The sequence below is a fragment of the Pseudonaja textilis genome, chromosome 8, assembly GCF_049901715.1.
Source record: "Pseudonaja textilis isolate UNSWEBS1 chromosome 8, rPseTex1.2, whole genome shotgun sequence".
Lineage (NCBI taxonomy): Eukaryota > Metazoa > Chordata > Lepidosauria > Squamata > Elapidae > Pseudonaja > Pseudonaja textilis.
Window position 1 is genome coordinate 31,711,759 of NC_141997.1, and position 21,932 is coordinate 31,733,690.

The following is a 21,932-nucleotide window of genomic DNA, read 5'->3' on the forward strand; positions in this document are numbered from 1 at the left end:
TACAGTTGTTATTCTTCCAAGCGGTTTCTTTTGTATCCTGTGAGGCTAGCGTGGAAATGATTTAAACTGAAGACGAGAAGCTGCTCTGATAATCGTAGATCATCCCAAGGGTGAGCAGATCTAATTCCTATCAAAGAATTGCATTAAAAAAAATACTATTCTTAAATTTATTTCAAGGTGCAGTACCTACAGTTTGGAAGTATGTAGAAAAGTAATATGAAAGATCTACTTATAGAATAATGCACAAAAAACTCCAGTATAATAATCTGTGTTTTATGTGAGCACTCCAAAGATCTATTTGGATAGATAACTTCAGATTGATTGAAATCAAGGCTCTACATTACTTTCATCAATTGTGCATTTATGAATAATAGGCCTCTTAAAGAAAACCAGCCTTATAGTTTTCTAATGAATAACAGTTCATTGGCACAAAATAGACAAAAGCATGTAATTTTCTTCATTCCATTTCATAATTTATCACATTCACACAGGAATACAACAGAGGTCCCACCAATTTCTTACAAAGATTGAATGACTGACTGCCTAAGAAAATTATACCTTTCAAAAATTCTGTTTTTTATGTGGCTAGAAAGACATAGGGAAGTTTATTGCTCTAAAATAGGTATATTAAACTTTTCTGGGGTAAAAAAATAGTCATAGAAGAAAAAATATATTTACTTTTTGGGGGAGGTCAATGCAGCAAAAAATTTCCCATGATTTATAGAAAAACCTCCCTCTCAGGGTATAGCTTAGCTTGTGACTATCAAGTTGTACCAACTACCTCTGTCATAAGAATTGATCTTAACTGCTTAACCATTTATGCTGTCAAAGGCGTTTAGAATTTCTTGAATATGACCCTATCCTGAACTGGGAAGGAGAAACATTGCTCTGAACTCTTATCTCTGTAAACATTATCTATAAAATTATAGATATGCTTAGTCAACTGGACCATTTAAACTTCTTGGCAGGACAAGCACTTCTATAAGTTCAAGGAGATGGATTTTTTTCTCAACTTCATAATTATTGACAAATGTACAATAATAACTATAAGAGAAATTTCATTTCATACAAAGGGGATAGGGAGGGAAATCACCACCTGCATATCTCAGCCTTGCTTCCTAAATCACCCCTTCTGATGATACTGTTTTAAGCTTTGATTAAGCTCTCTTAGTATACGCTGCAAGAAGCCAAAAGTGAGGGCTAAGGTAGCAGCTAAGTGAGAAAGCCAAGTACTTCCATGTTCAAGACTCATTTGTTCATATTTGGTGAATAGCCTAATCGATATTTCAGGAAAAGGTCACACCATTTATATGAAATCCAGTACTCAAATCCTGTTCTCTGGTTCAGCTTCTCTGTTGGAATACTACTGCCTTCCTATCATTTCAGATTATTTTTGTCTCATCTTGTATCTCAGGAACGGTGTCATTGTACGATGAATGTAGCAGATTTTGCATTCTGTGGCAGTTACTGAAACAAAAAATTAAGTTGTGCAGAAGATATGAGCCCTCCCATCTAGGTGTAATTTGATGACAAAAAAATTAAATACAGATAGTTAATGGTTGGATTCTGCCCCATTTTTTCCCACTTTACAACAGTTGTTACAGGTAGGTTCCCTTCATTCCCATCGCTTCAGTTCCTGAAACTAAGTTTTTTCTCAGACTAAGCAAGAATGTCAGAAACTTGGCTGATGTTTAAGCTTTTGATTATAATTTATATATGCATTTGTTGGAATAGAAGTACCTATCCCTTGCCGAAGGCTCTTCTTCAACATCTGTGATGTGACCTCACATAGGTTGCTCATACAGCCTGCCTGCTCCCACCTTCTTCTCTTTAACCATTTCATTCCAGCGAGTTATTTTCAAAAGATATGCAGACCTCAGAACAATTCTCAGAGGATGGAAATTTCTGCTGAACTTTATGTTTATGTAAATACATTGAAGAAAATCACACAATCTCTTTGGCTCTTGTCTCTTCACAGTATAGGTTCATGTTGGCAAGTTTTATTTTATTTATTTATTTTATTTTTATTTGTTTATTTTTGTCAATTGCTTACAAGATAATAGGTATAAGTAAAAACATAGTTATGAATGCATGGGTACACATAAGAAAAAAAAAGAAACAATAGGACAGGTATGGTAGTCACATTGATGTGCTTATGCACGCCCCCTGTAGACCTCTTAGGAAAGGGGTGAGGTCAATAGTAGACAGTCTAAGGTTAAAGTTTTTGGGGTTTGGAGAAGAAACCACAGAGTCAGGTAGAGTATTTCAGACATTGACAACTCTGTTGCTGAAGTCATATTTCCTGCAATCAAGTTTGGTGTGGTTAACCTTGAGTTTGTATCTATTGTGTGCTCTTGTGTTGTTAGGGTGGAAGCTGAAGTATTCATTTGCAGGTAGGACATTGCAATGTATGATTTTATATACTATACTTAGATCGGACCAAAGGCGGCGTAGTTCTAGGTTTTCTAGGTCTAGAATTTCAAGTCTGGTGGCATAAGGTATTCTGCAATGAGTAGAGGAGTGGAGAACTCTTCTTGTGAAATATTTCTGGACTTTCTCAACTGTGTTAATATTAGATGTGTAATGTGGGTTCCAGACTGATGAGCTGTATTCGAGTATTGGTCTAGCAAATGTTTTTGTATGCTTTAGTTAGTAGTGTAATATTACCAGAGAAAAAACTATGTAAGATTAGGTTAACAACTCTTAACGCCTTTTTGGCTATGTAGTTACAGTGGGCTGTAGCACTTAGGTCATTAGAGATGAGTACTCCAAGATCCTTGACAGAGTTTGGATCATCAACAAGGTCTTGACTATTCAGCCTGTATTTTTTTTTCTGATTTATTTTGCCAATATACAGGACAGAGTATTTATTTGTTGAGATTTGAAGTTGCCATTTGTTTGACCATTCTGATACATAGTCAAGGACTTTTCGAAGGGTAGAAGTATTGTCTGTGGTGTTGAATAGCTTTACATCATCAGCGAAGAGAACACAGTTGCTCTTGATATGATCACAGAGGACATGTATGTAGAGTATGAAATGAGCTGGTCCTAGAACACTGCCTTGGGGGACACCACTGTTGACAGGTACATTTGTTCATACTGTCTGTGGAATGGCTATAAAAAATAAAACCCTGACCCACAATTATGAATGATAAAAAAATGAAAAAGGCCGGGAGTGTTATGTGATAAATCCTGTTTTTTTTATTCTTGTTGGGAAGTGAAGGTCCCACGAACATTGGAAAAATCATGAGTTGTAGTTCTGAGCTGCTTTAGGGTTGGTGGCCCACAAATTGCTTGAGTCAGGCTGTGCAGTTCTTCAGAACTGAGCTCCAAGAGTGCTTGGATGGTGTTTGTCAATAATATTTGAAGGAGCAGTACAATTTTCTCTAGGATCCATATTCTTTACTAAAATTTGCATATTTGCTGTTATCTCTTTTAAATTTTAGCAAGGTTTCCTGTATATTGTTGAATCTAAATTTTTGAAGCAAAATAAACTATGCACTATGAACAAAACTATAGGGAATTGAAATATTGTACATTGTTCAAGACAGATTTCCTTACTTTGTAGCATAGTTACAGTATTTCATTGTTTGTTTAAGGTGCGTATAAAGGTAAAGATTCCCCTTGCACATACATGCTAGTTGTTTCCGGCTCTAGGGGGCGGTACTCATTTCCATAACAAAGCGGAAAAGCCAGCACTGTCCAAAGACATCTCCGTGGTCATGTGGCCAGCATCACTAAACATCAAAGGTGCACAGAATGTACTACCTTCCCAACAAAGTAGTCCCTATTTTTCTACTTGCCTTTTTACATGCTTTCGAACTGCTAGGTTAGCAGAAGCTGGGACAAGTCACAGGAGCTCACTCCATTACGCAGTGCTAGGGATTCGAACCACCGAACTACCGACCTTTAAGATGTGTATAGTGATCTTCAAAATAAGGCAGAGTATATTGCTGTAAATGGGAAACTCATCAAATTTGCAGGTGACTCCAAGTTGTGGGGAATAGCCAATGCTTTAGAAGATAAACTCAAGTTCCAAAAGCAATTTTGACAGACTTGAACTTTGGGACTTATCCAATAAAATACAATTAAGTGGTGAGAAAAGTAAGGTCTTACACTTAGGCAAGAAAAATCAAATGCAGAGATGTAGAATAGATGGTACCTGGCTCAACAGCAGTAACTGTTCTATACTCTATGTATAGGTATATCCTTGAAAAATAGTCATCAATTTAGCTCACCTAAGCTGGGGTCCCTTTCTCCCAGTGTGGCAACCTAAGCATCAAATAAGATTGCATTTATATCTTCAGATGTCCTCCTAACTTCATCTGTGAGGGTGTTTTTCTAAGGTTCTGTCTGTAATCTTCAAATTTACATCTTCTGATAATAAGAAGAAAAAAAACCTATAGTTGAACAGTTTATGTGCAAATTGCACCAACTAAACATGTAATTCACCAAGTCAAATCTAGCTTACCCTTCATAAATTATGACATTAAATGTTAAGAATGATAGTTGTTTTGCAGATATCATACCTAAAATAAGATTTTGAAGTTTACAGTTAGCAAGGTGTGGGAAGGAATTTGAGGGGGGGGAGCTTTTATTGTCAATTGATGCATACCCAAAACCCTAAAAATCCCTGGGCTCATAAAATAGAAGCAATTTTACTTTCAAGAGTTGACAGAATTACACTCACAAGATGCCAGCCAGAACAAATATGTAAAATATGCCAAATATTGTGAATGTTTTAATCCTTAAAAATAAAGTGCTAGCCAAAATTATATTTCTGAAAATACATATTTTTATTTTAAAAACATATCTATGTGGAAAATAGCACATTGTGCCTGCTGCGTGGTGTGCCTTTGTGCTCTTTTAATATCCTAATCAATTTCAAATAAACAATACCATTTTAATGACCCATTTCATAATTCCTTCTGCAAATATATTCAGCTCCCTGAATAGCCTCCTCCTCTATATCTACTTGGTGAATTGGGATTTTACTCCTGCTCAAACAGGAGACTCTATACCATTTTGGACAAATGGCTGTCCAGTCTCTTTTTTTGAAAACCTCCAGGGAAGGACCACCCACAATTTCTGGATTAATTGTTTCACTGATTAATTGTTCTCACTCTTGGGAAATTCTAGATTGAATCTCTCTTTAGTGATCTTCCACCCATTACTTCCATGTCCTGCCCTCAGGTACTTTGGAGAATAAGTCAGGCCATTCTTCTCCTCAAGTACTAGACTATCACCCTCAGTCCTTCTCTTTGTTAGACTAGACATACCTAATTCCCTCAATGTTCATCATAATCAGGGGTGGGATTCTACAGGTTCTCACCTATTCGCTAGAACCGGTTGTTAACATTCTAAGCAGTTCGCAGAACGGGTTGTTAGAAGAAATGACTGGCCTAATCCTGTAAGGAAGGCAGGAAGGAAACATTCTGGTGTTGCTTACAGAAACTGCCTCTCCGTTAACCCTTATTACATTCTTGGCAGGACTAGACTTCCTGTCTCTGGAACTTCTCTGGAGTATTTTTTCCTCCTTTGTTGGTACTTTGCTTGTGTGGAGTGACCATTTAAAGTTGCAGTGGCACTGAAAAAAGTGACTAATGACCGTTTTTCACACTTACGACTGTTGCAGCATCCCCACAGTCATGAGAGGCCAGGCAAGGAGATGCCTCGATGTGAGTGAAATTGAGTTGACCATGCTCAGCCAGTCACATGACCACCAAGGCATGGCCACCAACTAAGCCACGCCCACAGAACTGGTTGTTAAAAAATTTGAATCCCACCCCTGATCATAATCACAATTAAATTTAAACCAAATGGATGGTTAATTGCAGTAGTGGGTTCCTACCTTGGTCGCTACCATTTCGGTGGGTGATTGCGCATGTACATGCTTGCGTGCCCCTAACATATGCGTGTGCACCCCTAATGCACCAATTAGCTAAGAGGATGAAGAAACAAAAAGCTAGGAGCTATTTTTTAAAGCACCTGAGGGCCAGACAAGGAATAATGGATGGAAACTGAACAAGGAGAGATTTAAACTGGAAATAAGGAGAAATTTTTTGACAGTGAGAACCATGGAACAGCTTGCCTTCGGAAGTTGTGGGAGCTTCATCACTGGAAGCTTTCAAGAAGAGACTGGACTGCCACCTGTCAGAAAAGGTGTAGGGTCTTCTGCTTGGTCAGGGGGTTGGACTAAATGACCTCCAAGGATCCTTCAAGGTCCCTTCCAACTCTGTTAATCTAATTCACACTGCATATCCTTGAAGACCTTCAGGCTTTGGGTGATCCTGTGATTACTGTGTGTTTAATATTTTTCCTTTCTGTTTTATTGCAATTTTGCAGGCTGGCAAATGGCCACATATTATGTAATTAATAGCATTGCTCTTTTGTTGCTGAAAGCACAACACACTCACACAAAAATAATTGGACAGGATTTTTTTTTTAAAGCACAGCTTAAGACAGATGTATATAGGAACTGGTGGCCACTGCAGCCACACAGAGGCTTATTTTCATGCAAAGCGTGTTATGCTCTATTTAATGCAAAGTGAAAACGTTTCACTCTTTGGAAAGATGAAGCCTATATTTAAAGCCTGGATTTCCCCCCTTTCATTTCTAAGGGAGTGGTTATTCAATAAAGGGCTTTGCTTTTTAAATTACACATTCAAGGCATCTAAATTGGCTTGCAAAATTATAGGACATCTTGATTGTTGTGCTGATGCCCCGCAGATGAAAGTCGGTTATCTTTAAACCCTTCAGAAAGGTGATTTTAATTATAATTAAACATAGTCAATGAGGGTGCAATGAATTTAAGATTGGTAATGTGTTCTTGTATGTGTAAATAAAACAGAATAAAGAGAAGGAATTTAAATCTGTGTTGAGAATAGTAGCCCTGAGATTACAAGAATATTTGCAGTGTCATATAATATTAAAGTGGATTACTAAATGAATAACCTTAATTAGACTGTGATTCTAAGCACACTTGCCAGGTGAAACAATGGGAGTTACTTCACATCAGCATACGTAGGATTGTGTGGATGTTACAATATTGTTGTGAGGTGTGTAAGGATGTGGGGGTTATTTCCCATTTCCAATGGACTTTTTTGCTGTTTCACTGGCTGTTTTCTCTCTCTTTAAAACGTATTTGAAAAAGAAGTGTCAAGTGCTACTAAATTTTTATGACCATAACTCCATTCATGGGTCTTCAGAAAACCATCCTTATTTTTTAATTTTTTGCAAACAACTTATTTTCATTGAGGGAAGGCAAATTGTGTCATATATTTTCAAAATCACATGGGCGAAGCTACACATTTATCCCAGCAAGTTAATCTTTCTCAGTGGAGCTCCGTTCAGCGTGAGCGGGCTTTCCATGAAGGAGCTGCGGGGAAAATAAGGCAGAAGCATTTACAGGTAGTCTTCACTTACCATCCACTATTTCTAACTCCGTCACTAAGCATCATGGTCGATAAGTGAAACATCACTTGGACACACAGACTTACGATGTTACTTCCCATTCAGTCATTACGCAAGTCCTCATGGGCCTTTGAGAACAACACGTAACCATAAGTTGTAAGTTGGCCGCCAGCATCTTCATTGATTCTGTTGTTGAAAGCCAGTTGTGAAACATACAGATGGCGATTATGTGAATGTGTGACACTGCAATGAACGGAGATACCTGCAGATTGCAAAGTACCCAAATCTTGACCACTTGACTGTGAGGACACTGCAACAGTCAAGAGATGATTGGTCATACTTTTTCAGCACTGTTGTAACACTGAGCAGTTCCTAAATAGAGGAAGTATTTATGTCACTAAACAGGGCAATCACTAAGTCTTCCTTTCAACATGTTGATTGTTGAGCAGAGATTAGGGAAGGAATGGATGATTAAGGGAGGAGAAACACTAACTCAGTCTTAAGAAATGAAACGCATGAGAAACAACTTAAAATAACTCTGCCTTGATTCTGTTGGGTATAAGATGGGGCAGATGAAAACTTTGACAGAATTCAAGTTTCTGTTATTAAACCTCTGAACATTTTTGTAGCACTTTTATATTGGTTTTTTTTATGATTTTGAAATGTTTGTTTCCTGTCCTTGAATTTCCTGGCATTTCCACTCCTTCACAATGGTGTCTAGAAACATTGCCAGTTTATGAATGAGACTAACATTTTCCGTGGGAGCTTCATAAGCTAAGGTAGCCATGAAGATACCACCCCCCAAAAGGAGTGAATATCAGATATCTCTAAACAAATAGGCTAATTTTTAAAATGTGTGTAATTTTGGTTTGATCCGCTACTCCTCACAGACTTTTGTGTTGTAGACTTTTGTGCAAAGCATGCAAGCAAATCAGTATCATATTGATTCAGTGATAGTGAGGATTTTCAATTAGAGAAGTTATATTCCATAGGCCATAGCAAAAAAAAAAAGTGAGTTTTAGATGGTATCCTAAGAGCTGGAAGTTATTGGAGAACATGCACAGAATCTCTGCAGCAGAACCACAATGCTGGATAATTTCAACAACTCTTGCATTTAACCGTACAAGTTGTGGCGGATGGGGATAGTCTTACACATCTGAGAAACAGCACTTCCTTGTTCATTGGTGGTATGCTTGATACCCTGTTGCCCCCAAAATAAGACCCAACCGGAAAATAAGCCCTAGCATGATTTTTCAGTATGCTTGTAATATAAGCCCTACTCTAAAAATAAGTCCCAGTTAAGATGGACACATGTAGTACTGTACCAGCCAGATGGACACATGTAGTACTGTATTTCCCTGAAAATAAGACCTAACCAGAAAATAAGCCTTAATGCGTCTTTTGGAGCAAAAATTAATATAAGACCTGGTCCTATTTTTGGGTAAATGTGGGTAGTTAGAACTGTTTGATAGATACACCTGAAAAAAGAACGATTGAACATTTGATTGCAGACTATTGTGATTGCCACTTGAGTCTCCTTAACAACTGGCTGGGTATCCAGTCTCTTTGTGTTGTACAAGTCTTTGTGTATTGTCAAAAAGACCTTGGTGGTATTTCCTTAAGCTCCGCTTCCTAATCAAAACTTTGTCAATGAAGATTTGGGCCTTCATTCTCCTTTCCAGCAACCTCACTCGTTTTACAAAAATTAAAGCATACTGGCCACTGTGGAAATATAATTTTTTAAAAATAGAGAATCTTTATTTCCTTACTTCCCCTATTAATTATAGCTTAAGTATCCACCGAGCCCAGGTAAATATGTGCTAGAGTCGGAGCAAATCAAGTGGGATGAAGACGCCTGTTGCTGCTGCCAAAATTTCACCTTTATTAAGCAACTTGTTTCTGCCAACTCATCAGGTCTTAGATCTGGGACGCCTGAAAGAATATGATGAGCCATACATTTTGCTGCAAGAAAAGGAGAGCCTGTTTTACAAGATGGTTCAACAACTGGGTAAGGCTGAAGCTCTCTCCATCCTAGAAACAGCCAAACAGGTAAGGCACGTCCCTTTCTTCACTTTCCCCCCTCCCCACCCTCGTTTTTCCTCTACAAAGTGTTGTAATTAAGTTTGTCTCAAGATTGACTTTCCACACAAGGCAGCATATTCAGGGCTTCAGAAAATCCCACTTTCTGCACTGTAGTTAAAGCTCTTGTAGCTTTTCAATTATAAAGCCTTTTTTCATTCTTTATTACTGGGATTTGGAATAATAGATACCCAGAGTGGAAAATCATATGCTCCCATTCGCAGAAAGCAGCTATGATTGGGGATTGTTTTTTGGTTTTTTTTTTATAAAATTTTTATTGGTTTTTAAAACAAACATAAACAAACAAAACATAAAAACATCAGGCCATCTTCCATATTTGTACATACAGTGTGCCGGTTGGTTTACAAATTGTTTTGTGCTTCCATTTCGTAGTCTTAAATTACAATTAGATTGTATATGATCTCATATTTTCAATCCAATATTAAATACATTGGTATCATTATTAATCAATCATTTGACTATACTTTTATTCATTCATGCTTTGGAAAATAATCATATTTTACTTAATTTGTTTTGTGACAATTCATATTATCATCCCAAATCTATCCTAAAAACATTTTGTAAATATAATAAGAAAAGAATACATCTTTATATATTTAGTATTTTCTAAAAGTCTACATATTTCGTTCCTATACTTTATTGTCTAACCATTGACAGAATAGATCCCAAACTTTATAAAATTGTTTATCATCCTATTCTCTAATTTCAAATGTCAATCTGCTCATTTCAGCACATTCCAATATTTTCTTAATAATTTCCTCTTGTAATGTTATTTTCTCATTTTTCCAGTTTTTAGCAAATACAATCCTAGCCACTGTTAATACATTTACAATCAGGTATTTCAAATCTTTACTATATATTTCAGGTAAAATTCCCAATAAAAACATCTCTGGTTTTAAGTCTATATGCTTTTTTGTCATTTTTTCCAACCACATGTGGATTTTAGTCCAGTATTTTTTAGCATCCGCACAAGTCCACCACATATGGTAATATGAGCCAGGTGTCTGATGACATTTCCAAAAAATTTTTGGATTTATTCTTGAACATTCTTGCTATTCTTGTCGGGGGGAAATGCTACCTGTAAAACATCTTATACAAATTTTCTTTATAGGCTGTTGACATTGTCATTTTATAATTTTGAGACCACAATTGTTGCCATTTCTCTAGATCAATCCCATATCCAAAATTCTTCCCCCAAGCAATCATTGTTTCTTTAACTTGTTCTTCTTCTAGTTTAATTTCTAATAAATATCCATACAATTTTTTAATCACCTTTTCATCAGTACCTGTCAAAATCTTATCTAAATCAGTCAGTTTATCATAGAAACCTTCTGTTTTAAAATCTTTATCATACCTTGAATGTATTTGTGCATATGAAAGCCAATTCATCTTTATACCTTGTTCCTCTAGTTTTTGTATAGATTTAAGTCCTTTTTCCTGTTCCTTTTTGTATATTTTAGGATAAGAAAATGCTTCAATAGTCGATAGCCAGACTGGAATTTTCAAATAACATTGTCTTTTAATCTTCTCCCAGTTTAACCAGAGAGACTCCCGTATATAATGTCTTCTAAAGTACCCCTGTGTTTTAGTTCCTTTATACCATAGAAAAGCATGCCACCCCTACAACTGATATGTCCTTCTAATGTCAACAATCTAGTATTTCTTAATGTTATCCATTCCTTAACCCACATCAAATTTGTAGCTTGGTAATACAACTCCCAATTAGGCAAACCAAATCCTCCTCTTATTCTAGCATCTTGCAAAAGTTTTAACTTTATTCTCATTTTCGTACCTTGCCATATAAATTTCAACACAATTTTATTTAAATCTTCAAAATAGTCTTTTCCAAGCCTAATTGGAATTGTTTGAAACAAATATAAAATTCTGGGTAATATATTCATCTTGATTGTTGATATTCTCCCTATTAATGACAGTTGTAAATTTTCCCATTTCACCAAATCTAGCGCTATCTGCTGTTTAAGTCTGATATATCCAGAATGTGTGGGATACAATGAAGGCATATGCCAGAGGCTTGATAATAGACTATACAAGGAAAAGAAATACCATGAAAAGATTAGCCTCTAAGGCATTAGAGGATGATTATAAAGGACTTGAAAAAGAGCTACAGAAAATGCCACGGAAAAAGGATCTTAAGTTAAAAATGGATATAACTAAACATAAAATGGGTCTAATAGAAAAAGAATTAGCACAGAAAATTAGAGGTGCTAAACAGAATTACTTTGAAGATGCAAATAAACCAGGTAGACGGTTAGCATATAAATTGAGAAAGGAGAAAGAATCAAGGAAAATATTTGAACTAATAGATGATCAAGGCCAAGTTTGCTATGGTAGTAAAGAGAAGAAGGAAATCATTCGAGACTATTATGGGAAACTATACACACAAGAGAATATTGATGAGGAAAGAGTCAAACAGTACCTACAGAATGCTAACTTACCCCAGATACCTAAAGAGATTGAAACAATGTTAGAAAGCAATATAACGATGATGGAGTTAACTGAAGCACTCAAGAAGCAAAATAATGGAAAGGCACCAGGCCCAGATGGACTTCCGGCAGAATTTTACAAAACATTACAAGAATCATTGAATCTTCCATTGCTAGAAGTTATGAATGAAGTTATGTTAAAGAAGAGGATACCTAAATCATGGTTAGAAGCTTATATTACACTTGTTCCAAAAGAGGAGGCCGATCCATTACAAATCAAGAACTATAGACCTATCTCCCTACTAAATGCAGATTATAAAATTTTTGCTTCAATATTGGCAGAAAGACTTAAAAATACTTAAATAATTTTATTCATCCTGATCAAAATGGATTTCTGCCAAAGAGACAAATTAAAGACAATATGAGAGTAATTTTGGACACTTTGGAATATTACGAGGCACATCCTGAAAAACAAATGGCCTTGATATTTCTAGATGCACAGAAGGCATTTGATAATGTGAATTGGCAATTCATGTTGTTACTGCTGGAACAGATGGGCTTTGCTAGAAAATTTATTCAAGCAATAGAAGCTATATATCATAAGCAGACGGCAAAGGTAATGATAGAGGGAGAACTGACAGAATCTATTGATATAAGAAAAGGAATAAGACAAGGGTGCCCACTGTCACTTCTGTTGTTTGTGTTAACTTTGGAAGTGCTAAATAGAAATATTAGAGATAAAAAGAATATAAAGGGGATGAAAATTAAAAAGGAAGAATTTAAGTTGCAAGCATTTGCAGATGATCTGGTTTTTATTCTAGAAAACCCACTAGAAACAGCATCAAAATTGATAGAAAAGATAGAGACATATGAAAAGGTGGCTGGTTTGAAAATAAATAAATATAAGACAAAGATCTTGACAAAGAATATGCTATCAAGACAAAAGGAAGAACTGGCAGACCTATTGAAAATTCAGGTCATGAATAAGATCAAGTACTTGGGGATATACTTGACAGCAAGATGCAGTACACTAAAAGATTGGGGATTGCTTTTGTACTTGTATAGAAGATGATACACAGTTGTGGTGCTGGACTCATTTACTTTTCCCTCTCAGTAAATCCAGGATTATTTAGTGAAGCTCCATCAAGCTCCCTTGGTTTTGATAAATAAAGCTTCGTTTTTGTACACGAGCAGAGGAAAATTTGATGAATGAAATCAAATTTGATGAATAAATTTGCGGTTTTGTGCATGGACAGAGAAAACTAAAGGAAAAAATTCTCACTGATTATAAATATTCAATAATATGTGTGTGTGTGTGTGTGTGTGTGGTGTGTGTGTGTGTAAATTTAGTTCTAGCAATTCCTTAGTACTCTGATGCTACTGTATTTGTGCCATTAAAGCAGCCTACCTATTTAGGTGTAACATTTGTTCTTCTTCTGTTCAATTGTGTCTGATTCTAGGAGACTACCTGGACAAAACTGCCTTTATAGTTTTCTTGCCAAGGTTCTTTAGAAGTGTTTGCCATTGTCTCCTTTCTAGGGCTCAGAGAAAGTGACTGGCCCAAGGTCACTTGGCTGATTTCATGCTCAAGGCTGTACTAAAATTCAGAGACTCCTGCTTTCTAGCTTGATGCCTTAATCTCTATATCAAGCAGGCTCTAAATAAACATTATGACTCTCCAATCATTGGGGCATATGATTTTAAGAGAATGGTGGACATCATGGTAAAACAAATCAGACGCAAAGGATAGGCAATCGTCAGCTTTATTCCTTGAAAAAAAGGAAAGTGCAGGAGTGGAAGTGGTGAAGATGATTGCTTAGAAAGACACATTTAGAAAGTAAGAAAGAAAACACATTATTTTACCCCAACGAAATACTCCTTTCGGGTAAAACCCAAACCAGATTCTCTAAATTAGATATCATATGAACCACAAAATATTGAATGTACAACCTATCTGCTAAGATCATATCTGAGAATGTATATGCCCACACTATGTCTGCTACCCTGAGTTATTCTAATATTCCTTGAATATCACTTTCCAATCACTTTTATAATCTACTCTCCTAGGCTTCCCTCTCTCCTGGCCTTTTAATCCATCTGAAGCAAACTAACACAAGACACAAAATGAAAATAAGACTATTTGATTTTTAGTATAATGAAGCCAAAATATGTTAGAATACAATAGCATAAAAATAAAATAAACTATAATAACTCTTCTGGAGTCTCAGTGAAATTGGTAATATTTGAAAAACAAATATCTGGTTAGAACAAGAGATGTTTGGTTCAAAGTGCTGGATATTTGAAATAAATTTTCCACTCCCACCAAACTTAGATTCCACACAATTCAATAAGGCAAAATTTAAATTTCAAGTTCAGTAAGAACTTCTTCCCAAAAAAGAAAAAACACCTCACATTCTGTCATCATCAATTTACAGTATTCTTATTTCTTTTAAAGAGGTTAGGAACATCTTGCTCATAAATCGTATATACAAGAAATACAAAAAATTTAGTTTTAATCTTTCTGAGGGACATACAGTACCAGTTCTCAAGATATTAGAACATCAGAATAGGTGTGAGACTCTTAAGATGATTTTGCAATTGAGCTTGCCAATTATTGTAGTATAGGGCCGGTGCCTAAAAGAACTGTTCTGGAAATGGCATTTCAGCAATAAGCCTTATTGCGCCATATAAATCTAGTGATGAGAAGAACAGTTTGGCCTTTCTCGTAATTTTATTACTTATAAGATCTTGGAAAAAAAAAACACACCAAAAGTTGGCAAGCTGGTTTGAATTTAAATGCAACCTTCATCTTAAAGATGTGGAAAGGCGACTTCTAACAACAGTGAAATGACATAACATACATGTCTCTGTCAAATACATGTAAAAGACTGTGTATTAGACCATGGCCCATCTCTTTATATGAGAAGAACAATTTATTTATAACTTTGCCTGGAGCATCACCGAGCAATATAAATTGCAAACAAACTGGCTCCCTGCACTGTATTCCAGAAAGCTTAAATATTAAGCCCAGGGGTGGGATTGTACCAGTTCGCACCTATTCACTAGAATCGGTTGTTAACATTCTAAGCAGTTCGGAGAATCGGTTGTTAGAAGAAATTACTGGCCTAATCCTATAAGGAAGGCAGGAAGGAAACATTCTGGCGTTGCTTACAGAAACTGCCTCTCCGTTAACCCTTATTACATTCTTGACAGGACTAGACTTCCTGTCTCTGGAACTTCTCTGGAGTTTTTTTCCCCTCCTTTACTGGTACTTTACTTGTGTGGAGTAACCATTCAAAGTTACAATGACACTGAAAAAAGTGACTTATGACCATTTTTCACACTTACGACAGTCATGAGAGGCCAGGCGAGGAGATGCGTGCCTCGATGTGAGTGATATTGAGTTGGCCACGCCCAATCAATAACATGACCACCAACCACGCCCACCAACTAAACCACGCCCACAGAACTGGTTGTTAAAAAATTTGAATCCCACCCCTGATTAAGCCTAACTCACGACATATGTCGGCTCTGTGGAAGATAGTGCATTTTGTGTGTTTTAAATAAAACTTTGACATTCTCCTTTCTGGGAAAAAAATACCTTTTGAAGCCCCTTTTCACCGAAACACATTTTCCGATAAGAGCACGCAAGTCCTGACATTATTTCATTTTGTTACCCACATCTGTCAGGGAGCCGAGATATGATACAACTACTGAACACGGATGATTGTGGAACAGTGAAACTTGACAGGATTTCATTTCCTTTATGTTCTGATTATACATTTATCAGGAAACCTGTATCTCTGGCAGTTCAGCTCGAAATTGGTAGAATTCAAGAACTCAAAAGCTCAGCCAAGAACTATTCTATTATTTGGTATCATCTTACATTTTAGAGAAGTTGCTTGCTCGAGCCATTGTTCCTGTTTTCCCTTTCCCTTTCATTATTGTGGCACCCTTTCCCCAGATCACATTTCTATAAAGCTCTGTGACTCTGCCACATTGCAAATTAAATGCTGGGATATTTCATACATCTATCCTGAACTTTCAATGCTTGTCAATCATAGTTTGTAAAATGCAGGGATTACAACCTTGATATTCACATCCAAATCTATTGTGCTTATTTTTATGTGTGAAAATGGAAAGCCCTTGCGCAGACACTAAATTTCGAAGCAGCTTTGTCACCCTGTTTTTATCTCTGTTTCTGAGCCAGTAAAAGGATTTTATTTATCAGTTTAATGTCAAATGATAGTTATCTGTTGATCAGAATTATTAGCACTTTTAGTGGGATAACGACCCTATATGTTGAAATATGTATGCTTTGCTGAAAATGAAGGCAGGTTTATTACTTAAAAAAAAGAAATAAAAGGATTCGAAATGTGTATTTTTACCTTTGATATATATCCTTAAATGACAGGCTTCAGAATAAGCTACCACATAAATCTAACATACAATATCTTCTTTCTTAGGTTTATTTTAAGAAGAATTATCCTGAAGTTACTCCAAGTGATCAAGCAGTCACCAGTTCATCAATATCTGAATCTCAAGGACTAATAATTTTTGAGACCGCACTATGATCTTATGCAATAATTGGGAGGGGCAGGCACTCTTTTCTTGTCCTTTAACTAAATGTAATCCTATCAAAATACAGACGAATCTTCCAATTCAGTCACACTGTTTTTGCACTGAAATATTGATTGTCACACAGAAGAAAACACATATATATATATTTAAATAGTCCTTGCTCTTTATATTTACACACAATATTGTTCAGAAATTTTTAAAGAATTGTATATCTGAAAGTGCCTAATTTTGTGGATTTAGCAAAAAAAGGAGCTTGTTCCACAAAATCTGAAGCCCAGTTCTACCATGGATCAATTTTCTCAGGAATTCACAATCTCCTCATTTGCTCTAATGATGCCATAATGGAGAGACATTGCACTGTAAGATTCCTGAATGTGCTGCTCTTACATCATCCATGGTCTGATTTGTACTTATGTCCTTCATATAGTGTAGCTTTGTTATGCGGAGGCAGAGAAATGTACTCATGTAGTTGTGCAATTAATTTCTGTTTTTAGATCAGTACAAACTTTCACCAGAATCAGCTTCCCTGAGTGAGAATCCTTAAAGCCAAATCTGCTGTATTCTAGAAGCTCAGTCTTTAAAGGAGAAGCAGAATAAGTTTGTGATGTTTTAACACCAAACACTACTGCCCAGATCCAGTGGTGATATTCAATTTTTTTTTACTACCAGTTTTGTGGGCGTGGCTTGGTGGGTGTGGTGTGGCTTGGTGGGCATGGCAGGGGAAAGATATTGTAAAATCCCCATTTCCATCCCACTCCAGGGGAAAGATATACTGCAAAATCCCATTCCCTCCCCACCCCACTAACCTGCTTTCCAGCTCCGTTCTCCTATGCAGGACAACAAAAGAAGGACCAGCCAATCAACTGAGACTCGAGAGGCAAAGAAGAGATGGGAGCGGGGCCAACCAGAAGTGGTGTTTACTGGTTCTCTGAACTACTCAAAAAGTCCACAACCACTTCTCCAGAACCTGTCAGAACTGGTTGAATGCCACCTCTGCCCAGACCCATATAATATCTGTCCTCTGTTTTTGATCCCCTCGCTCTGCTGTGCAATGATAGCCAGTGAGCCATATTTCATTTAGAGATCAAACATGGCATACACATTTTTATTCACTGCTGTGGTACCCTTGACACATTGGAACCCCTGATGCTGGATCACCTCTTATAGTTGTAGGACACCTTTCTCAGGTGGGGGAAATGTAGTTTTCTAGTTTTGCACATTAAGAACAAGTTGGGGAAGAGCGAGATCATGGTACCTTAAAACATGTAAATCCATGGCCAGTTATGCTTAAATGAGAGCTTTCCAACTTGGTTATGAAAAGAAAAGAGTTACGTCCTTCACTGCAATGTTTATTTTACCTTTAATTGGGAAATAATCCCAGTACCACAAACTATTTTATATCCGGCAATGTTAATTTTCTAAATTTTAATAGCTTGAATACAGGGAGTAAAATGCTACCAGAGACAAAGCACTGGTGTCAACAGTAGTTCACTTCTACTGGTTGCATGGATACTTCCAGAGGATAATTCCCACTAGAAGAAAAAATGTGAAATAACTGTAGTGGTATCTCTACCTGTAAATCAGGGTAAGAGAAGATGATATTAATTCTGTGCAATGCTTCACAAGTATTTCTTTTCAGTAAATTTCTGTTTGTATATTTTGCCAACCGAAATATGTAAAAAGTTCAATTCTGAATCTACTGTCATCAGTGCACTGTATACCTTTATTGTGCCTTACTGAATCTCAAGCCAAATGTATTGAAAATACATTAATTTAAAGACGCTCTGTGAGTTTGCTTTATTTAGAGTGCATTATATACAACTGTAAGCTACTGCTAATGAACTATTTAGATCATTCTGGGACCCTTTAAATCAGGGGTCCCCAACCGCCGGCCCACGGCCCACTACTAGGCCACTCAGAATTGGGTTGTGTGAATGGCTGGCTGGCGTATGCGTGTATGTGCGTGTTCACTGCTCAACCTGTGTGAGCAGTGGGCCAGTAAGGACTTGTGGGCGTGCGCACCAGTCCACCACTTGCGTGAATCGAGCTGCATGCACACACTGGCCTGCCACACGTGTCCCAGTTCCCCACTCCCTCCCAGCCAGGCTGCTAAGCCGCAAAGGTTGGGGACCGCTGCTCTAAATGAGTTGGGGTGCAGGTTCCAGCATTCCCTTCTATGTTGATTGAGAAGCATGGGAGGAAGACACATCACAGAAGGCAAACAATGAGAATGTGTACAGCAAAAATTACTTTTTCAACAAACAAAACCAACCTGTGCTATTTTGTAACACGAATTCTGTATTCTATAGAGAATAGGACACATGTAGAATTATTTAGGGTGAATTCTACATTCTATGCATAAATGAAATATAAACTGCACAAATGGACACTAATAATCTAGTACCCTAGAAGAGTACTGAGGTAATATGGGCACATTAGAATACTTCACTGTTCTTTGGACCACATTCATTAAAAGCCAATTTGCAACTAGCCAGTTTTCAACTAGAGCTATCAGGCATTTGTCTGTTAACTGATAGTTGAGTGTTCACATTAGGCTAATGAGAATGTGGACGGAAGTACAGAATCTGAAGTTCTTCATCTGCTTGCAAGAAAGATGGATACTCAGAAAGATGGGGATTTAACTAATCACTTCTGCCAGTTGAAAAGGTAGGCTGGAGTTACAGGGTTTATAAAAATCTCCTTTGGTGTTCCTATTGTGTGATATAACTACAGCTGCAGATTCTACTTTTAATAATTCAATGCAGTGCAGCACAAAATAGTTTGTGTTGCCACTGTATTCAAATTATAAAATGCTGCAGTGTTCTTTTAAACTCTTAATGCTTTTTATTGCTGCGATTTGCATTTTTGTATTGAGGTTCCAGTGGAAAAGAATACACGTAGCTCAAGGTTGAAGTAAGAAGTTCTTGGTGCATCCCAACCAAGTTCAGAGAATCCCAAGAACCCCACAGTTTCGTGCTATTTGCAAGAGCTGGAAAACCAGCATGGGCCACCTTGCTTAAAGTAAAATTAATCATCAAAGAGATTGCAGTCTCTGAAAAATTAACATGTTATATATGTGGGCTGGAGAGAACTAGTCCATAGGAAACCAAGTTGAGGGGCTGCCATAAAGAAGAGGAGGTCAAATTATTCTTCAAAGCTCCAGAAGGCAGGACAAGAAACAATAGATGGAAACTAATCAAGGAGAGAAGCAACCTGGAATTAAGGAGAAACTTCCTAACAGTGAAGACAATTAACCAGTGGAACAGCTGGCCTCCAGAAGTCGTGGGTGTTCCATCACTGAATGTTTTTAAGAAGAGCCTAGACTCTAGACAGCCTCTTATCTGAAATAGTATAGGTTCTCCGGCTTGAGCAGGGGGCTGGACTAGAAGACCTCCAAGGTCCCTTCCAGCTCATTCATTCTATTCTATTCCAACACCAAAATAAACACATTTGTCTTTAAGATGTCATAAGATTTTGTACCATGTATTTACAAAGCCATAAAATACTGCCTTTAATAACAAAATGGAATATGCCATGGGCAGGTTATATATTGCCCAGTTGTAATCAGATTACCAAATTTATTTACTTGTCTGGAGAATGTGTGGCTTAATTGATTACTGGTGTAAGACATGAGGTCTGCACAGTTTATGACCTGCCAGGAAATATGCTGTCTATTAATTAACCTTCCAGTAAATGAAGAATTATTTATTTTGATCTGGGCCCTCTGATGGAAGAATTATTACTTGATGTTCTTTATAATGTTCTTCTGTTTCTCCATTCTTCTTTACATCTTATTCTTGCTCTTTTTTTTTTTTGCTTGTTCAGATGAATTTTCAAATGATCTAGTCAGTGAATCTTCCAAAAGCCCAGGTTAAATTGTTAGTAGATCACAAGTTGTGGAGATATGAATAAAACATAGCAAAGAGCACTAAGTTATGTAACCTATTTTGCTGTAATTAGAAATAATAAGACATAACTGCAGTCTAGAATAGATGGCAATTATATCTAATAACAAAGGTTGCCTGATTCTCTTCATCTTATAAATTTAAGCATCAGTTTTCTTCAATAAAAAATTAATTGACCATAGACAATAGTCAAAATTTTAGTCAGTAAAGGCTAATCTTTTATTTTACTGAAATCTCCATGTGAATATTCATAGTTATTAATGTTAAATGTTAGTATAAAATGGAAGAAAATATAGGAAGCAAGTTGTTGATTCTTTGTGGGGAGGTTGCCTTTATCTTACTTTATTTGGATCACTTCAGTTTTGTTTTGCAAGTATTCACTTAAGATCAGATTTATTAAATAATTTATAAATGTCTCCGTCTGCATATTTTAATAAAAAGTATATCTTTGATAAATAACAACATCTTTGAGACTGTTCCTAAATATTTTTCAGCAATAAGTGCATGTTGTGGTTTATTGATATTTAATATAAACAGTTGTACTTCAGACTGATTCTAAGTCAAATTTGCTAATCCAGGAAGGAAAAAAAGTCAGAGTGATTGCCTTCAGTAGCTTTCCTTCTATCAGGACATCTAGACTTGCTATATCAGGTTATAAAAATTAGAGTTTCTAACTTACTTGATTAAATTTAATATTATAGCCTATAGAATGCTAACAAATATGTAAAGTATCTATGAAAATGCTGAATGTGCTGTTTCAACATGTTTTGACAGGATAATTGTGGCTTTATGCAACTGATACCAATGTAACATATACCAAAATGAAAAACATTGAAAGATAAATGGAGACTACCAACAAATGATATTTGTGCTAACAACATTTCTCTGTGCTTTAAATTTTACATTTTTATTACTTTTTCTTCTTTCTAACTAAGGAATGTGACTGCTATGGCTTAGATCCAAACTTCTGGCTGACAACTGAAGTTGCTGATATTCCTAGTAACTTCGCAGTATTGTGAAAGAGAGTTGTGACTCTAGAGCAAGCAAGTAATTGGTAACTCAAATGTCCACAGGCAAACAGAGTGGATTTTCAGCGTCTTGGTGATCTCTGAGCTTGATTGCTTTCTTGCAGACATTTCATTACCCAAAGTAGCACTGATGATGTTACCTCCTTTGAGTAATGAAACATCTGCAAGAAAATATCCAGGCTCAGAGAGCATCAAGGACCCCTCATTTCAACAAGAATATTATAAGCAAAAAAATGGTAAAAGAACACTTGTCTGATCTAAAAGGTAAAGGTTCCCCTCGCACATATGTGCTAGTCATTTCCAGCTCTAGGGGGCTGTGGTCATCTCTGTTACAAAGCCAAAGAGCCAGCGCTGTCCGAAGACATCTCTGTAGTCATGTGGCTGGCATGACTAAAAACCGAAAGCACACAGATCTAGATGAGTTCAAATCACCAGGACTCGACGGATTACATCCTAGAGTT

The 21,932-nt window shown here is 36.6% G+C and overlaps 1 protein-coding gene across 3 annotated transcripts in view; it reads left to right on the forward strand.

Moving 5' to 3' along the window:
- Nucleotides 1-18,321, forward strand: part of ABCC4 (ATP binding cassette subfamily C member 4 (PEL blood group)) — a 203,934-nt gene extending 185,613 nt beyond the window's left edge. For all 3 annotated transcript variants that reach the window (XM_026708386.2, XM_087937964.1, XM_087937963.1), the window contains 2 exons: nucleotides 9,328-9,462; nucleotides 16,424-18,321. In XM_026708386.2, the coding sequence (XP_026564171.1) occupies nucleotides 9,328-9,462; nucleotides 16,424-16,531 (243 nt within the window). In that variant the 3' untranslated portion in view covers nucleotides 16,532-18,321. The remainder of the gene's footprint in view (nucleotides 1-9,327; nucleotides 9,463-16,423) is intronic.
- The last annotated feature ends 3,611 nt before the right edge of the window (nucleotides 18,322-21,932 follow it).